Source organism: Kogia breviceps, chromosome 3 (genome assembly GCF_026419965.1).
Source record: "Kogia breviceps isolate mKogBre1 chromosome 3, mKogBre1 haplotype 1, whole genome shotgun sequence".
Classification (NCBI taxonomy): domain Eukaryota; kingdom Metazoa; phylum Chordata; class Mammalia; order Artiodactyla; family Physeteridae; genus Kogia; species Kogia breviceps.
Genome location: NC_081312.1, coordinates 93,953,740 through 93,972,325, shown reverse-complemented (window position 1 = coordinate 93,972,325; position 18,586 = coordinate 93,953,740). Strand labels below are relative to the sequence as shown.

General features: G+C 39.1%; 1 protein-coding gene across 2 annotated transcripts in view; it reads left to right on the top strand.

The window, feature by feature from the left end:
- The first annotated feature begins 2,745 nt into the window (after positions 1–2,745).
- TRPM7 (transient receptor potential cation channel subfamily M member 7) overlaps positions 2,746–18,586 on the top strand; it is a 120,703-nt gene continuing 104,862 nt past the window's right edge. The window contains exon 1 of one of the 2 annotated variants that reach the window (XM_059057877.2): positions 2,746–3,033. In XM_059057877.2, coding sequence (XP_058913860.1) covers positions 3,031–3,033 — 3 coding nt within the window. In that variant the 5' untranslated portion in view covers positions 2,746–3,030. The remainder of the gene's footprint in view (positions 3,034–18,586) is intronic. The other variant, XM_067029236.1, reaches the window with a different exon arrangement.

The window sequence follows — 18,586 nt, the reverse complement described above, 5'->3', positions numbered from 1 at the left end:
CCAGTTCAATCCCTGGCGGGGGAATAAGATCCCACATGCCGTGGGGCAACTAAGCCTGAGCACTCCAGAGCCCTCTACATGCCACAACTACTGAGCCTGCATGCCATAACTAGAGAGGTGCCCGTGTGCCGCAACAAAAGATCCCGCATGCCTCAACTAAGACCCGATGTAGCCAAATAAATAAATAAATAAATGGTCTGGGCTCATTGAAATTACTCGTTTGATATGCATCTTAACTATCTAGAGCCAGAATCCTCTCTTTATCCTGAATTCCCCTCAGAGCACAAGTTGATAGTGGCTGATGGCTTGATCATGGGCAACATTCGCTGTTTACTGAAATGGCAAGCAACATTTCTAACTCTAAACTAAATGCTCCAATTTACCAAAAATTTCTGGAGACCAACTATCATGGAGCTATTCTTGTTTCCTTTCTACACCATCCAAACAAGGGGACTTGTGGGTACAAAAAGGCCAGAGACATAAAGACCAAAGAGAACAAAGCACTCTTATCTCATTTTATTTTGATTTTCTGGTTTGTTTCCACTTTCTAGATTATAAACTCCCTAAAGGCAGGAAGTGCTAGGCCCAGCTGAGATCTAGAAAATAAACATATAGCTCCCTGCCCCAAGGGGCTGACAATCTAGTAGGAAAGGTATGACACGTGTTTTAAAACACTTTTTTAGGACTTCCCTGGTGGTGCAGTGGTTAAGAATCCGCCTGCCAATGCAGGGGACAAGGATTCAACCCCTGGTCGGGGAAGATACCACATGCCGCGGAGCAACTAAGTGCACCACAACTACTGAGCCTGTGCTCTAGAGCCTGCAAGCCACAACTTCTGAGCCTGCGTGCCACAACTACTGAAGCCCGAGCGCCTAGAGCCTGTGCTCCGCAACAAGTGAAGCCACAGCAAAGAGAAGCCCACGTACGGCAGCAAAGAGTAGCCCCTGCGCTCAGCCACGAAGACTCAATACCGCCAAAAAAAACCAAACCAAAACAAAAACACCCATCTTTTTAACCTTGGTCCTGCTGGACCTCCCAGATGGGGAAGGAATATACAATACAGGTGTACCTTGTTTTATTGCACTTCACTTTATTGCTCTTCAAAGATACTATTTTTAAAACAATAAAGTATTTAAATTAAGGTATTTAGTTTTTTTAGACATAATGCTATTGTACGCTTAATAGACCTCATTATAGTGTAAACATAACTTTTATATGCACTGGGAAGCCAAAATATTTATGTGACACAGTTTAGTGCAATATTCACTTTATTGCAGTGGTCTGGAATGGAACTTGAAATATCTCCAGGGTATGTCTGTAATTGAAGATTGTTCACAAGTATGGCCAAAGTTTGTTAGGGAAAATGGGTGGATCAGTTTTGTTGAAGAGAAGATCCTACTTCAGTGAACTGTGTTTTAAAAGGTTTACAAGGTTATAGCTATGCTGAGTGGAAGAAGCCAGACCTCCTCTCCCTTCCCCACAAAAAGTACATACGGTATAATTCCACTACATAAAACTTTAGAATATGCAAACTAATCTATAGTGACTGAAAGCAGATCAGTAGTTGCTAAGGGATGGAGATGGGGAGGGACAGGATGGAAGAATTATAAAAGGGCAGAAGGAAAGTGTGAGGTAATGAATACGTTCACTGTCTTGAGTGTGACAATTTCATGGGTGTATAAATATGGCAATACTTGTCCAATTGTACATTTAAATAGGCATAGGTTACTTATTGACATGTCAATTATTCCTCAATAAAGCTGTTTTTAAAAATTATTTTATTTAATTTATTTATTTTTGGCTGTATTGGCTCTTCGTTGCTGCTGACAGGCTTTCTCTAGTTGCGGACCCATCTCATCGAGATGGCTTCTCTCGTTGTAAAGCACAGACTCTAGGCTTGCAGGCTCAGTAGTTGTGGTGCATCTGCCTAGTTGCTCCCTGGCATGAGGAACCTTCCAGGACCAGGGTTCAAACCCGTGTCCCCTGCATTGGCAGGCACGCTCTTAACCATTGCACCACCAGGGAAGTCCCAATAAAACTGTTTTTTAAAAAGAGATAGGATCAGGATCAGACAGAGGAACTCTTGACGTTTTTTTCGGTGTGTGAAAAGCAACAGTTAGTAAACTATCCCTAATAGTCGAGCCTGGGCTGTTGTGAGAGCAAAGGAAAAGGAAAGACAGAAAGCCACAGTCTTTGGTTCAGGTGTGTGGTGTGTCCGCGCCGGTAGGATATATCTCTGGAGGGAAAGGCTAGTGCCCACAGTTAAAGCCAAAAGAATTTTTGCTGGCACAAACAGGGGAAGCTAGAGGAAGAACATGATTTGGGTCAAGATAATTTTCCATATTGCACTAGGAGAGAGCAACATGGAAGGCCTCCACCCTCGCTGAGGCACTGCTACGGGGCTGGAGAGAACGCTGCTCCAGAGCGCAGGCAGACGCCAGGCCCAGTTAGCGGAGACGAGACCACGCCACAACTCCCGGCGGGATCCCAGGGGCCTGAAACCTTAACCCTCAACTATCGCTTCCTTAAGTTCCACTCCTTGAGCTGAGGCAGATGTTTGTGCAAGTCCCGCCTAGGTATCCCACGGAGATCTGGGGAGAACACCCCACCCAACCGGGCAGACCTGAGGCGCTGGGACTGGGGGCGCTCGTGCCCGACGCCTGCGCGCGGCGCGCAGGGAAGCGGCCTGAAAGTGAGGGAGCGCGCGCCTCTCACGTGACCCGGCCCGCGGGCGGCTACGCACACGACGCGCCCCTCACGTGGTGTGTCTTCAGCCCCGTCGCCGGCGGAGGCGGGCGCGGGCGCGTCCCTGTGGCCAGTCACCCGGCGGAGTTGGTCGCACAATTATGAAAGACTCAGTTTCTGCTGCTAGCGCCGGAGCTGAGTTAGTTCTGAGAAGGTTTCCCTGGGCTGTCCTTGTCCGGCGGCCTCTGCTGCCGCCTCCGGAGACGCTTCCCGATAGATGGCTACAGGCCGCGGAGGAGGAGGAGGTGGAGTTGCTGCCCTTCCGGAGTCCGCCCCGTGAGGAGAATGGTACTGGACCCACGCAGGCCCCGGCGGGGGAACGGCCCTGGGGGTTGCGGGCAGGGAAAGGGGAGGATTCGGCTGGCAAGTGTGTGCGCGGAGCCGTTCTTCCTGAGGCTATGGACCGCGGGCTTGCCTTGAGGCTTCCGGACTTGCCTTGGCGGGACGGGAGTGCAGTTCTTTCGCGGGTGAAGAGCAGGAAGCAGGTAGCAAATCTGGCGCGACACCTCGTCCCGGGAATCCCCTGAGCGGAGGCCGGGCTCAAGCGTGGGCTCTTCGGGGCGGCAGAGGCGGGAGCCGCGGAGGTCCTGGCAGAGCTGAGCGGCCGCAGCGCGCCAGAGGCAGCGCTCAGCCTGCAAGCTCCGCTTCTCCCGGGAGCGCGTTCCTCCTGGCGCTTGTTGCTGGCAGATAAGGCAGCCAAATGCTCTGCTCAAGTTCTGCATGGAAGCGGAGGGAGGGCTGAGAGGGAGCAAAAACGGGATAGAGGATACGGCTTTGGAGCTGTGCCTTGTTTGCTGCGCAGCGTGTACTCCACAGGTACATTTTCCTCTGGAGCCCAAGAGGAGGGATTAGACGATATTGACGCTAGATCTGGTTTGGAATTTTCTTTAGCAAGAATTTAGTGTTCTATTGGGGGCGCTGCTGTAGGTACCGAGGCGATATGTTGTCTGGATTTATGTCGAACCGCCTCATCCGTTGCCCTAGAGAAGGGTTGGTCGTGTTTTAAACCAAAGTTGCGAGAGGGATGCGGCTCATTTCACCTTTTGATAGAGGTTTTTGTTAAGGCCAGGAATAAAATTAGAAGATTTTTCACAAAGAAAGTCATTTAGATCAGAGACTTGTAGAGCGGGTAGATATTCCTGGTCTGTAGTTGAATTAGATAGGCTTCATGCAAACAATTCTCCCTCTGCTGGAATCTGGCAGGTTTACTTTTCTCTAGAAACTAATTCAAGTACCATACAAATTGAAACCACGAAAGTAGTTATGCTTTGAATAAATAGTACACCTTTACATTATTTTCCACATTTTGCGGTAAAGTCAATAAAAACGTCGTTTTACCTTTTTTCGTAATTTTTAAAAGAAGGATTTGTTAAGTTCCTCTACCGACGCTAAATTTTAACATTTATTACATAAGTGGATTTTAAGGGAATCTATTTTTTTGGGGGGGGGAAGTTGAATCAAAGTGCCTTTCATTAAAAAAAAGCAAACCATTAATACTGTTCAGTGATGTGTCTAGTTTTCGTTTTTTTACATGGTAAATAGCATACATTTGAACATACCACTTAAGTACTTAGAAAAAAATTTAGATGCGTTAGAAAATGGAAATGAAGATGGATTCATCGTCTTAAAAGCCATTGCTTCCTCCTGTTTGGTTAAAGCAACCAGATGACTTTGTTTCTAGTGACATTCTAGTGAAAGTCAATTTCTTAGTCTTACCTCAGGTGCCGTTCTTAAGTCCCGCCTCTTAATGTCGCTATCTACACACTTTGAAATCTAGCCTTCAAAAATTGATGTGGTCATAGTTTCTCTTGTGTTTGTTGTCTTTCCATTTTTGTAGCAGATGCACCCCCCCGCCCCCGAAACAACGTGTGTATTCAGCATTGTTGTTTCTACAGGGAGAAATTTTCACTTTAAAATTTGAAATTAAGAATCTGATTTTATTTTTTACGTTGCTTGGGTCCTGACTGCTATTGAGTTTTGTGATTTTCCCTACAATTTCGAATTAAATTACAGTGAAACCTTAGGATAACCTAATACTGAGGTTCTCCAATAATGATAATTTGTTGAGCCTCCTCAACTTTAAGGTCAACACTGTGACCTGAAAGTTTCCCTAAGTATGTTGCAGCTACACTGTATAATTCTTATTGTAAACTCTTGTTTAAGGCCTTCGCTTTAAAACTAATCAGCCAAGAGACCAAAAAACAACACAAAACCAGTAAAATACCAAGAAACACAAGGGAAACTGGAGTGGAATAAATTTTGTTACAAAATTAAAAACCATGGCTATTAGAAATATTTGTTTCATTCATTTGTTAAACACTTAGTGTTTAATATATTCCAAGCACTGGAGTGGCAAAGATGTGTTAGACAAGTTTCCCACTTTCAAACCACTTACATTCCAGTTATTTATAAAAGAACTACCTGTCTGTTGTCAATGGAAGATGCATACATCACAAAACAAACGTTTAGTGTCTAGCAGGCTCTGTGATACTCTGTCTTGAAGGGCAATATAGATATACAAAAAGCAAAAAGGTGGTGTGATATTACTGCATAGATTACTGTGAATGTATAGGGTAGTCAGGGAGAAAGGAAAGTCTGGTTAGGCTTGCAAAGGAGCTGATAGGAGAAGTGAGTGTCGTAGAGGCAATAGGAATTAATTAACCGGGTAATAGAAGGTATGTAGAATTTGGTATTGGTGGTTTTTGTCTAAGGGAACTGAGCTTTAGAAGAGAAGAGCATCCAGGGAAATCCCTGGTCCAGTTTTTAGGACTCAGTGCTTTCACTGCTGAGGGCCTGAGTTCGACCCCTGGTGGGGGAGCTAAGATCCTGAAAGCTGCGCAGTGCAGCCAGGAAAAAAAAAAAAAAAAAAAGATAAAAGAGAAGAGCATCCATAGTTTATCTTAAGATCTGTTGTACGAGTACTGTATGTAGTTTATAAAGAGTGGAGTATGGGATGATATATGGGGTACTGGTCTGGGAGTGTTATAAAGATAGGCAGGGATCAGATTTCTGAGGGCAATGTATGTTACGCAAAGAAGTTTGGATTTTATTCTGGAGATGAGGGGTCCACTGAAGGAATCAGTATGGAGGGTGACTTGGTGTGTGTTTAAGGTGAAAATAGAGACCATAAGGAAGCTGTAGCAAAATTGACCAAAATATTTAGGGCTTAAAGTAAAGAAGTAGTAGAAGAAAAGAAGGAACTGATTGAGATGTTTAGGAGTTAGAATATTTAGAACTTGGTTCCTTTGGAGGAGGTGTGTGCATGTGTGTGTGTGTGTTAGCAAATATCACTAATAAGAACCAGACATAAAATGAAAACGTAATAGTTGAAGTCATTACTTAATATGTGCAAATATAATACTTAAAGGCAGTACTTAAAATTGTATTTTTGGCTTTGATTTTTTTAAAATAAATTTATTTATTTATAACTGCATTGGGTCTTCATGGCTGCGCGGGCTTTCTCTGGTTGCAGTGAGCGGGGGCTACTCTTCGTTGCTGTGCACGGGCTTCTCACTGCGGTGGGCTCTCTTGTTGCAGAGCATGGGCTCTAGGCATGCGGGCTTCAGCAGTTGTGGCTCGCGGGCTCTAGAGTGCAGGCTCAGTAGTTGTGGCGCATGGGCCTAAGCTGCTCCATGGCATGTGGGATCCTCCCGAACCAGGGCTTGAACTCTTGTTCCCTGCGTTGGCAGGCGGATCCCAACCCCTCTGCCACCAGGGAAGTCCCTGGTTTTTGTTTCTGTTTTGGGTTTTTTTGCGTTACGCGGGCCTCTCACTGTTGTGGCCTCTCCCGTTGCGGAGCACAGGCTCCGGACGCACAGGCTCAGCAGCCATGGCTCACGGGCCCAGCTGCCTCGCGGCATATGGGATCTTCCCAGACCAGGGCACGAACCCGTGTCCCCTGCATCGGCAGGTGGATTCTTAACCACTGCGCCACCAGGGAAGCCCCTTGGTTTTGATTTTTAAATGAAGGTCTATTGAAGCAAACACTTCTAAAATTTAAGTTTGAGAGTTTTGCCAACCATAGATATTTTTGATACAGTACTCTGATATTCTCTTTCTTTAACATTCTAATATGGGAGATTTCAAACTTACAAAGATATAATAGTAAAATGAATCACCATATACCCATGACCCTTTTCAACAGTTTGAAACATGTGAATATTGTTTCTGCTATTATCCCTCTCATTCCTCCTCAACTGGATAATTTAAAAGCAAATCCCAGACGTTTTCCATCTACAGGTACTTCATTATGTGTATCTCTAAAACTTTAACACATCCACAGTAATATTAGCACACCTAAAATTAATAATTCTTTGATATCATTAAATATTCCGCATATTTCCTTAATTGTCTCGTGTTTTTTTTGGTTTGTTGAATCAGGATCCAAAGAAGTCCACACAGCATTTGGTTGATAAATAAGTCTCAGTCTCTTGTATCCCCCCCACCTTTTTTTGGTCTTGTCATTTAACATTTATTTAATGAAAAAAAGATATCCAGATTATTTGCCTTGTAGAATTTCCCACAGTTTGGATTTGTTGAATGTATCCGTATAGCATCCTGTAACATGTTCCTTTCTCCTCTGTATTTCCTGTGAACGAGTGGTTAATCTAAAGACTATGAGATTCTAGTTTGATGTTTTGGCAAGACTGCTTCTCAGGTTGTGCTGTGTACTTTGTATTGCATTACATTAAGAGGCACATGCTGTCTGGTTGTTTTTCTTTTTTTGATGTTAAGATTGACCAGTGGGTTGGTGTTGTCAGCTGCCTGATCTTTGAGTTGTGAAGTTCCCCATCATACATTCACAGAATAGTAGCAATTGATGATTATTGCCATTGCTCAGTTATTTCACTCTGGGTTTCTGTTTCTCCTTTCTTGTTGGGGGAACCTTTCAGCATATGATTAAATTTTACAGTGGTTTTTTTTTTTGTTGTTGTTGTTTTAAGAGACTGCTCTTTAAATGCCTGTTTTAAGTTTGGTGCCTGGAGGCAAAGTTCAGAGTGGTTGAATTAGTCTAGAACACGAGCAACATTTGGCTATCTGTGGGAATTTGAACTGAGTCATTTATATTAATTGGTATAAAAACACTTAGATGTGTGTCACTTTTAGAAGGGGCTTTGTAATTATTAGATTAGTTTGAATATGAGTGAAATGTGTGACTTGGAGAATTGGACCTCTTATAGTTTATCTTTATAAAAATGTTGGTTTAATTTGAATTAAGGTACTACTTTTAGATATTTTGTTGACCCTTTGGTTCGGTTCACCTAAGATTTAGAAAATTACTCTGGATCTTTTGGGGGAATATGTGTTTAGTTTCCTGACTATCTAAAGGTTTGTTGAACCCTGTTGAAGAAATTTTGGTGTATGGAGGTAAGCAATTCTTTGAAATTGATAGACTTGCCTGTTCACCTAAGCATCTTTGCCAAGTCACACTCTTTTATGAGCGTCACTGTTACTCTGTGAAAGGCAGATGGTAATCTTATTTCTGCTTCACCTCAGGAGCAGTACTAGGATTAAAGTCTGTGAAACACTATTTGTCCCTCCTTGCGTCATGAAAACATGTTAATAACTTAACACCTCAACTATCCCAGCTGCCAGACTTCTGAAAACTCCAGCCTTTGGAAACCCAACTCCTCATAGAAAGAAAAAAAGCTTTTGAGCCAAGCCATTATCAGAAATATAGCACCCTTAAGCCCAGAGTTCACTGGTTGAAAAATATGTGCAAAGTGAAATTTAATAGGCTTAGTTACCTACTTTTCTCTGATAGTTTCATAGTACATTAGGAATGATAGAAGGAAAGTTATCTGGGAAGCAGACTGTTACTATAAGGAGACTGGAGAAACATTAACTAGAATAGAAAGATGGGACTGTAAATTACCCTTCAGTATGTGAACTAGAGCTCTTCCTTGTGTTTGTTTGTTTGTTTGTTTTGCGGTACGCGGGCCTCTCACTGCTGTGGCCTCTCCCGTTGCGGAGCACAGGCTCCCAATGCACCGGCTCAGCGGCCATGGCTCATGGGCCCAGCTGCTCTGCGGCATGTGGGATCCTCCCGGACCGGGGCACGAACCCGTGTCCCCTGCATTGGCAGGCGGACTCTCAATCACTGCGTCACCAGGGAAGCCCCTTCCTTGTTTTTAAGTATAATTTACCATACCCAGTACCTGGAAGGTGCTCTACCCAGAAGGTACTCCTGACTAAACAAAGTGTGTTATAGGCTTTAGACAAGTTTTCACAATATTAGCTAACGTGTATTAGCATTTTGTGGCCATCGTTCTAAATGCTTTACATATATCAATTACATATATCACTCTCAAGACTCCATTATGAAGTGGACACTTTTTCTACCCTCCATTATTTATATAAATAACAGAGAAGCAGAATCACTCACCAAAGGTCATAAGGCTGATAAGTGGAAGAGTAGGTGTTGACTTGCCAAATTATAGAAACCTGGAGAAGGATCTTGATATTCAGGGACATGTATATTAGCAAGGTGTCAGATGACAGGTGTTACTGTTAAGTAGAAAAGTTAAGGTCATTAAAAAAATGTCACCTTTAAAAAAATTTTGTCATAACATGTATTCTTTAAATGCTATAAAGCTTAGTAGAATTTCCTTTACTACCAAATTTCTATGTAATAACTTTAGGATAGGTTATTTATAACTCAGTTATATACCTGGTATTTTGACGAAGTGCAGAGATTTACTCTTCTGAGGGGATCCTTAATAGATTGGAAAAGTCATTAACTAGACTAAATAGATTTTGTTATAGGTAGAACTCATTAATAAAAACCATAGATGCCTATAATGAATGTATCAGGAAAGTATCAGACTACTCAGGGACAGAGAATAGGTTGTTATGGTTTACTCCAATATGAAGGCTCAAGATTTGTAATAGCGAATGTCCAATACTTCTTTAGATTTCTCTTTTTCAGATTAATTTTTGTGGTATCATCTGAAAACATAACAATCAATGGTCATTGAATTAGGTATATGTGATATATCCATTTAATTCAACAGATTCTGTTGCTTTTGAAAAAATATTTTATTAGGTAATAAGGAGCCAGGAAAAAAGGTACAGAATTTAAATTGTACTATTTGACTGAGAGTACATAATATTTTAAAATAAATTATATAATTTGAGTTCTTTGCTGGTTTTTTTTTGTTATGGAATTCAGATGTATAAGTGTGTAGATCATAATGTAGCAGACAGTGCTTATCACCCAGCTTAAGAAATAAAATATTACAGACAAAATTTGATGTACCCCATCAAAATCCCATTCCACTTTCTACTTTTTCAGACATAAATCTTATCCTAAATTTAGCCTTTATTGTACCTTTGGATGCTTTTGTAATGTTGTTACCTAGAGTATGTATACTATATAGTGGTCTTTTGGTATTTCTACATTTGATATATATAGAATTATGTACATCTTTTTATGGATCTTTCTTTCTTTTTTATAATTGAAATATAATTGACATACAATATTAGTTTCAGGTGTACAACATAGTGATTCAATATTTTTATAGATTATACTCCATTTACAGTTATTATAAGGCAGGGGATATGGGGATATATGTACACTTATGTCTGATTCACTTTGTTGTACAACAGAAACTAACACAACATTGTAAAGCAACTATACTTCAGTAAATATATTTTAAAAAATAAAGTTATTATAAAATACAGGATATATTTCCTGTGCTGAACAGTGTATCCTTATAGCTTTTTTTTTCTTTTTCATGAACATTCGGTTTTGGAGATTAATTCATGTTGATACATGTAAGGTTTAGTTTATCCCTTTCAGCTGCTATATATTATTTCATGATAGGGATATTCTGTATGCTGTCCATTTTACTGTTATTGGGCATTTACGTTGTTTACAGTTTTTTTTTTTACAAATAATGATGTAACATTCTTGTATGTATCGTCTTATGTATACATGTGAGAATTTTTCTAGGAAGGATATATCTAGACATAGAATTGCTGGGTCATAGGGTAGGTGCATCTTCATCTTTGTAGATAATTGCCAAAGTGTTGACCAAAGTAGTTGTGCAGTGTCCACTCCGTCTAGAAATATATGAGAATTCTTTTTTTTTCTCCAACGTCTTTGCTAGCACTTAATTGATGAGGTTCTTTTATTTTGCCAGATTCATGAATGTGTAGTAGTTCCTCATTGTTTTAATTTGCATGTCCCTGTCCACCGATAATGTTGTATATCATTTCAGGTTACAAGTTTTTGGCTATGGTTACCTCCTCTCTGATGAATTGCTTTGCTCAGTTTTCTAATGGATTTATCTTTTTCTTTTTTATTATTTACTTCTAGAAGTTCTTTATGTATTCTGGATACTAATTTTTGTTTTTTTTTTGTTTGTTTTTGTTTTATGAGTTACAAGTACCTTCTTCAGTCTCTAGCTTTTTAAATTTTTACTTTGTTAATGGTGGGCTATTTACTTATTTTTAGGTTGTTGGTGTACATTGGTTTTTAATTTTAGTGTGATAATTTATCAGTATTTTCTTTATAGCATGTGCTTTTTCTTGAGGTCATAAAGTTATTTATTTTTTGGTAGAAGTTTTAAAGTTATGACTTTAACCCGTCTAGTATTCATTTTGAATTCTAGTGTGATAGTTCATATACATATAGTATATTGGTATTATCTCCTGATTTGTATTGCTGTGTCTGTCACACACCAGGTTTCCTTAAGTGCAAGTTTCTAAGTGATTTACTCAGTTGTTCTGTTTGTCTTTTGTGTCAATATATTTATTTGGATATTTAGCAATCTTAGGAGTCTGGTAAAATTTCTTAAGTTAGTGTAAGAAATTTAATTTTTTTTTTACCAACATACTTACCGTTTTTTCTCCTAAAACGATGAATTTTGATCCCTTTTCATTTTAATAATAATTCTTTATGGTAAAAATGAATTATTCTGGGTAAGACTTTATCTGGAATACCTAAGGAAAAAATTACTGTTGTTTGAGCTAAACTGAGGTTGGTCACTTTTTAGACTCAATGTCTAGTCTTCTATTTAATGTCTTGGACTCCATGGTATGGCATTATGGCAACTGCTCATACTTATCTTTATCAGTCATTTTCTATCCGTTAAATTGAGGGCAGTATTGGGCTGGTAAGCAGTCAGGGTAGCAATCTCCACGAGGTCAGCAGGACAGCAAAACCAACAGAAAATAAGATGGGTAGTAGTAGTTGGACTCTTTACATAGTCATGGTCTGAATCTGATTCTGTTTATTTTTTAATAGATAACACTTCCCCATCTGTTTATCATTCCACAGAAGCTTTTCAACAGTGTCTTTAAAACCTGTTCAGAGGGTTCACATTTGAATTACCAGTAATATCTAATTATTAATTAGTTATGTGGTTGGCAGCCAGTTAAGCGCAAGAGCAGAACTCTAGTGTAAGGGCCTGTAGGAGTGCCAGGAGATCAAATAAATTGGACTCTGACAGAGGAGGTCAAAGAGTGCCAACTGTTTTTAACATTTTGCTTCAGGCTAGCCTTAATTTTTCTTTGTCATTGTGCTGTTGCCTGCAGGCATGTTGACCTATGTACAAAATTATCATGTAACTCAAAATTTCTAGATCTGTAGTGTCATTTAACTTTTTTAAGCTATTGCTTTTATTAGTAGGCAAATTTCCTTTTAACTTTATTGCCTTTCTCTTGAGTATGGGTCACATTTTCCTGTTTCTTCTTATATCTAGTAATTTTGGATTGTTATCATAGGTGTTGTGAATGTTACCGTGGAGAGACTCTGGGTTCTGTTATAGTCCTCTGAAGACTACTGATTTTGTTTTTTAAAGTAATTGTTATGGACTGAATGTTTGTGTCTTCCCAGAATTCAGTGTTGATGGTATTTAAAAATGGGGCTTTGTGGAGGTAATTAGAGTTAGATGAGGTGATGAAGGTAGGGTCCTTATACGAAGAGACACCAGAGAACTTGCTCCCTCTCCCCGACATAGTGAAAAGACAGCTGTCTGCAACCCAAGGAGGGGGCTCTCACCAGACGCAGACCTTACTAGCACCTTTATCTTGGATTCCAGTCTCTAGAACTGAGAAAATGAATTTTGGTTGTTGAAACCAAAGTTAAGTGTTCCAGTATTTGTTACAGCAGTCAAAGCAGACTAGGATAGTAGTTGATTAACTTGACTGTACTCAAATTCCAAACTGTGTCTCCTTCAGTGGGCAGCAAAAATATCTCTTCAGTTATTTTATTCTTAACTGACATGCTTGAAATCTGCCCCATGTATACGTACTTCATGGGTTAGCCAGATTTGAACAGAGTTAATGTGCAGCATTTAAGGTTCCCTTTCTGTGACTCTGTCTTTTGCAGAGTCACTTTTCCCATCACTTCCCAGCTGCTGTTGTCACCTTGAAGTTGCTATTCTGGTTCTTCAAGCGAGTAAGACTGTGGGATTTCTATTGGAGTTTTAGCTACTTAGTAGGGGTGGAGTGGGGCCTGTCTTAGGCAAAAAATGGGAAACTCAGTCATAGCTGTCCCTTTATCCTAAGTACAGACTTCATCTGATTTCTGCTTGCTTTTGGTTGCCTCTCCAGAGCTGTTAAGTAGTAGTTTTTGTTTTTTTTTTAATTTCTATTTTGTCCAGAGTTTATGGTTATCTGTGGGAGGGTTAATCCAGTAGAAACTCCATAGCTGGAAGCTCCTTTCTAATATTAATATATAGAACCATAGAGTTTATTTAGTTGTAAAACTAGATTGATTTTCACATGTTACCTTGAAGTAGAATTTTTAAAGCAATCTTTTTTCCCCCCAGTTTTTGCTATCAGCATATAGGCAAGAAGGATGTGCTATTACTGACTTGTTTGAAGAGTAGTATGTGGTTAGAAGGTTTATTTATAGCATATGTGCCCCTTATTGCTAGGAGACAGACAGGAAGAATTTATAACTGAATTTTGAAGAATTGTTGAAATATGACTGTGTGTGTGGCATTTTGCTAGAACACGGATCATAGTCTTCAGAGCAACATTGTGAGTTAGGTATTGTTATTTTTCTATATTATAGGTGAGGATACAAGTTCAGAAACTTGCGTAAGTTTGCATCGACAGTATAAACAACAAAGCTAGAATTCTAACAGGTTAATCTGACTCCAGAATCTGTGCTCTTTAACCACTGAAGATCACTAAGTGATCCCTAAGTTTCTCTCTTTTGCTTTTGTTCTGTGGATATAGTTAGTTTTTACTTTACCTAGGACGTTTAAGTTTAGGAATTTTCAGATTTGTGTTTGTAGTGTGCCACCTTTTGGTAAAATTCAGTGATGCAGTCTAGCAAAAGAAGTATAAAATCAGGAATATACATATATTTATAATCCAGGGTACATTTGATTGGATACCTGATGGCAGAGCAGAAACTCAGAATTTCAAAAATTGCAGAAACCAATCATTGAGAAGGATTTGCAATTATCAGCTGGGATATGTGACTATCAGGAATGGGAAACCTGCAGGAAAAATAACTTTGTTAACGTACATCTAAAACTCTTTAGCCCCATCTCTTTTTTCACCTCATTAGAAAGCAACTCTTTAAAAATATTTTTATGTATTTATTTTTTTTGACCACAAGAAAAGCAACAATGATTGCAATTACCAAACACGAAACACACTCATACTATGTTATAATATTGACATTCAGTCCAGTAATCCTCCACTGTAACAGCTACTTTACTTTGCAGTGAAAATTGATTTGTATATTTTTTGTCTCTGAGTCCTTGTGGGATTTTTTAAAATTCAAACAGAAAGTCACAGAAATTATTATCATCCTCATCAGTTCACTCAGTCCCATGTAATTAATTTTTTTTATCTTGATCTTTTGTTAGCACTTTTACGAATTCATCAGTTTTCCATTAGAGTTCTGAAAATGCTTATTCATTCAGTTCAGCAATATAGTCAGTTACCAGAAACTTGTACTTGTCAGTCTTTTCCATGAATTCCTTGAAGATGAAGCCCTTTTATAGGAACATTTTTGCAAAAGCATCAGAGTACACCCAGAACTGTCTGTAAATGACAAAAGACTTAAAAATGACCACGGTTAAAGATTTGATGAAAGTTCATAATAATGCAATTGACAAGGAAATTTAGTTATTTCTGAGATATACATTTTAAAGTAATAACTAGAATTTTGGCTTATAACATTATACCAGAATATATAAGATTTTTAGAAATTTCATGTAATGTCTGAAACATTTATGTTAACATATTTCCATACAGATAATGCAAAGAGAGTTTAGTATTAGTTGTTTTTTTGGGTTTTTTTTAATACTGCAGGTTCTTATTAGTCATCAGTTTTATAAACATCAGTGTATGTATGTCAATCCCAATCGCCCAATTCAGCACACCACCATCCCCACCCCACTGCGGTTTTCCCCTCTTGGTGTCCATGCGTTTGTTCTCTACATCTGTGTCTCAACTTCTGTCCTGCAAACCGGTTCATCTGTACCATTATTCTAGGTTCCACATACATGTGTTAATATACAATATTTGTTTTTCTCTTTCTGACTTACTTCACTCTGTATGACAGTCTCTAGATCCATCCACGTCTCAACAAATGACCCAATTTCGTTCCTTTTTAGGGCTGAGTAATATTCTATTGTATATATGTACCACAACTTATTTATCCATTCGTCTGTCGATGGGTGTTCAGGTTGCTTCCATGACCTGGCTGTTGTAAATAGTGCTGCAGTGAATATTGGGGTGCATGTGTCTTTTTGAATTATGGTTTTCTCTGGGTATATGCCCAGTAGTGGGATTGCTGGATCATATGGTAATTCTATTTTTAGTTTTTTTTTTTTTAAGAGCTTTATTGGAGTATAATTGCTTTACAATGGTGTGTTAGTTTCTGCGTTACAACAAAGTGAATCAGATATACATTCCCATAGCTCTTCCCTCTTGCGTCTCCCTCCCTCCCAACCTCCCTATCCCACCCTTCTAGGTGGTCACAAAGCACCTAGCTGATCTCCCTGTGCCATGCGGCTGCTTCCCACTAGCTATCCACCCTACATTTGGTAGTGTATATATGTCCATGCCACTCTCTCACTTTGTCACAGCTTACCCTTCCCCTCCCCGTATACTCAAGTCCATGCTCCAGTAGGTCTGTGTTTTATTCCAGTCCTACCCCTAGTCTCTTCAAGACATTTTTTTTCTTAGATTCTGTATATATGTGTTAGCATATGGTATTTGTTTGTCTCCTTCTGACTTACTTCACTCTGTATGACAGACTCCAGGTCCATTCACCTCACTACAAATAACTCAGTTTCATTTTTTTTTATGGCTGAGTAATATTTCACTGTATATATGTGCCACATCTTCTTTATCCATTCATCTGTTGATGGACACTTAGGTTGCTTCCATGTCCTGGCTACTGTAAATAGAGCTGCAATGAACATTTTGGTACATGACTCTTTGAATTGTGGTTTTCTCAGGGTATATGCCCAGTAGTGGGATTGCTGGGTCATATGGTAGTTCTATTTTTAGTTTATTAAGGAACCTCCATACTGTTCTCCATAGTGGCTGTATCAATTTACATTCCCACCAGCAGTGCAAGAGGGTTCCCTTTTCTCCACACCCTCTCCAGCATTTGTTGTTTGTAGATTTTCTGATGATGGCCATTCTAACTGGTGTGAGGTGATACCTCATTGTAGTTTTGATTTGCATTTCTCTAATAATTAGTGATGTTGAGCAGCTTTTCATGTGTTTCTTGGCCATCTGTATGTCTTCTTTGGAGAAATGTCTATTTAGGTCTTCTGCCCATTTTTGGATTGGGTTGTTTGTTTCTTTAATATTGAGCTGCATGAGCTGTTAATATATTTTGGAGATTAATCCTTTGTCCATTGATTCGTTTGCAAATATTTTCTCCCATTCTGAGGGTTGTCTTTTTGTCTTGTTTATGGTATCCTTTGCTGTGCAAAAGCTTTGAAGTTTCATTAGGTCCCATTTGTTTATTTTTGTTTTTATTTCCATTACTCTAGGAGGTGGATCAAAAAAGATCTTGCTGTGATTTATGTCAAAGAGTGTTCTTCCTATGTTTTCCTCTAAGAGTTTTATAGTGTCCGGTTTTACATTTAGGTCTTGAATCCATTTTGAGTTTATTTCTGTGTAAAGTGTTAGGGACTGTTCTAATTTCATTCTTTTATATGTAGCTGTCCAGTTTTCCCAACACCACTTATTGAAGAGCCTGTCTTTTCTCTATTGTATATCCTTGCCTCCTTTGTCGTAGATTAGTTGACCATAAGTGCATGGGTTTATCTCTGGGCTTTCTATTTTGTTCCATTGATCTATGTTTCTGTTTTTGTGCCAGTACCATATTGTCTTTATTACTGTAGCTTTGTAGTATAGTGTGAAATCAGTGAGTCTCATTCCTCCAGCTCCGTTTTTTCCCTTGAAGACTGCTTTGGCTATTTGTGGTCTTTTGTGGCTCCATACAAATTTTAAGATGATTTGTTCTAGTTCCATAAAAAATGCCATTGGTAATTTGATAGGGATTGCATTGAATGTGTAGATTGCTTTGGATAGTATAGTCATTTTCACAGTACTCATTCTTCCAATCCAAGAACATGGTATATCTCTCCATCTGTTGGTATCATCTTTAATTTCTTTCCTCAGTGTCTTATAGTTTTCTGCATATAGGTCTTTTGTCTCCCTAGGTAGCTTTATTCCTAGGTATTTTATTCTTTTTGTTGCAGTGGTAAATGGGAGTGTTTCCATAATTTCTGTTTCAGATTTTTCATCATTAGTGTATAGGAATGCAAGAGATTTCTGTGTATTAATTTTGTATCCTGCAGCTTTACCAAATTCATTGAATAGCTCTTGTAGTTTTCTGGTGGCATCTTTAGGATTCTCTATGTATAGTATCATGTCATCTGCAAACAGTGACAGCTTTACTTCTTTTCCAGTTTGTATTACTATTATTTCTTTATCTTCTCTGATTGCTGTGCCTAGGGCTTCCAAAACTATGTTGAATAATAGTGGTGAGAGTGGACATCCTTGTCTTGTTCCTGATCTTAGAGGAAATGCTTTCAGTTTTTCACCACTGAGAATGATGTTTGCTGTGGGTTTGTCATATATGACCTTTATTATGTTGAGGTATGTTCCCTCTATGCCCACTTTCTGGAGAGTTTTTATCATAAATGGGTGTTGAATTTTGTCAAAAGCTTTTTATGCATCTGTTGAGACGATCATATGGTTTTTATTCCTCAACTTATTAATATGGTGTATCACATTGTTGAAGAATCTTTGCATTCTTGGGATAAATCCCACTCGATCATGGTGTATGATCCTTTTAATGTGTTGTTGGATTTTGTTTGCTAGTATTTTGTTGAGGAGTTTTGCACCTATACTCATCAGTGATATAGGTCTGTAATTTTCTTTTTTGTAGTGTCTTTGTCTGGTTTAGTATCAGGGTGATGGTGGCCTCATAGAATGAGTTTGGGAGTGTTCCTTCCTTGCAGTTTTTTTGAAGAGTTTGACAAGGATGGGTGTTAGCTCTTCTCTAAATGTTTGATAGAATTCACCTGTGAAGCCATCTGGTCCTGGACTTTTGTTTGTTGGAAGATTTGTAGTCACAGTTTCAATTTCATTGCTTGTGATTGGTCTGTTCATATATTCTGTTTCTTCCTCGTTCAGTCTTGGAAGGTTATACCTTTCTAAGAATTTGTCCATTTCTTCCAGGTTGTCCATTTTATTGGCATAGAGTTGCTTGTAGTAGTCTTTTAGGATGCTTTGTATTTCTGCAGTGTCTGTTGTAACTTCTCCTTTTTCATTTCTAATTTTATTGATTTGAGTCCTCTCCCTCTTTTTCTTGATGCATCTGGCTAATGGTTTATCAATT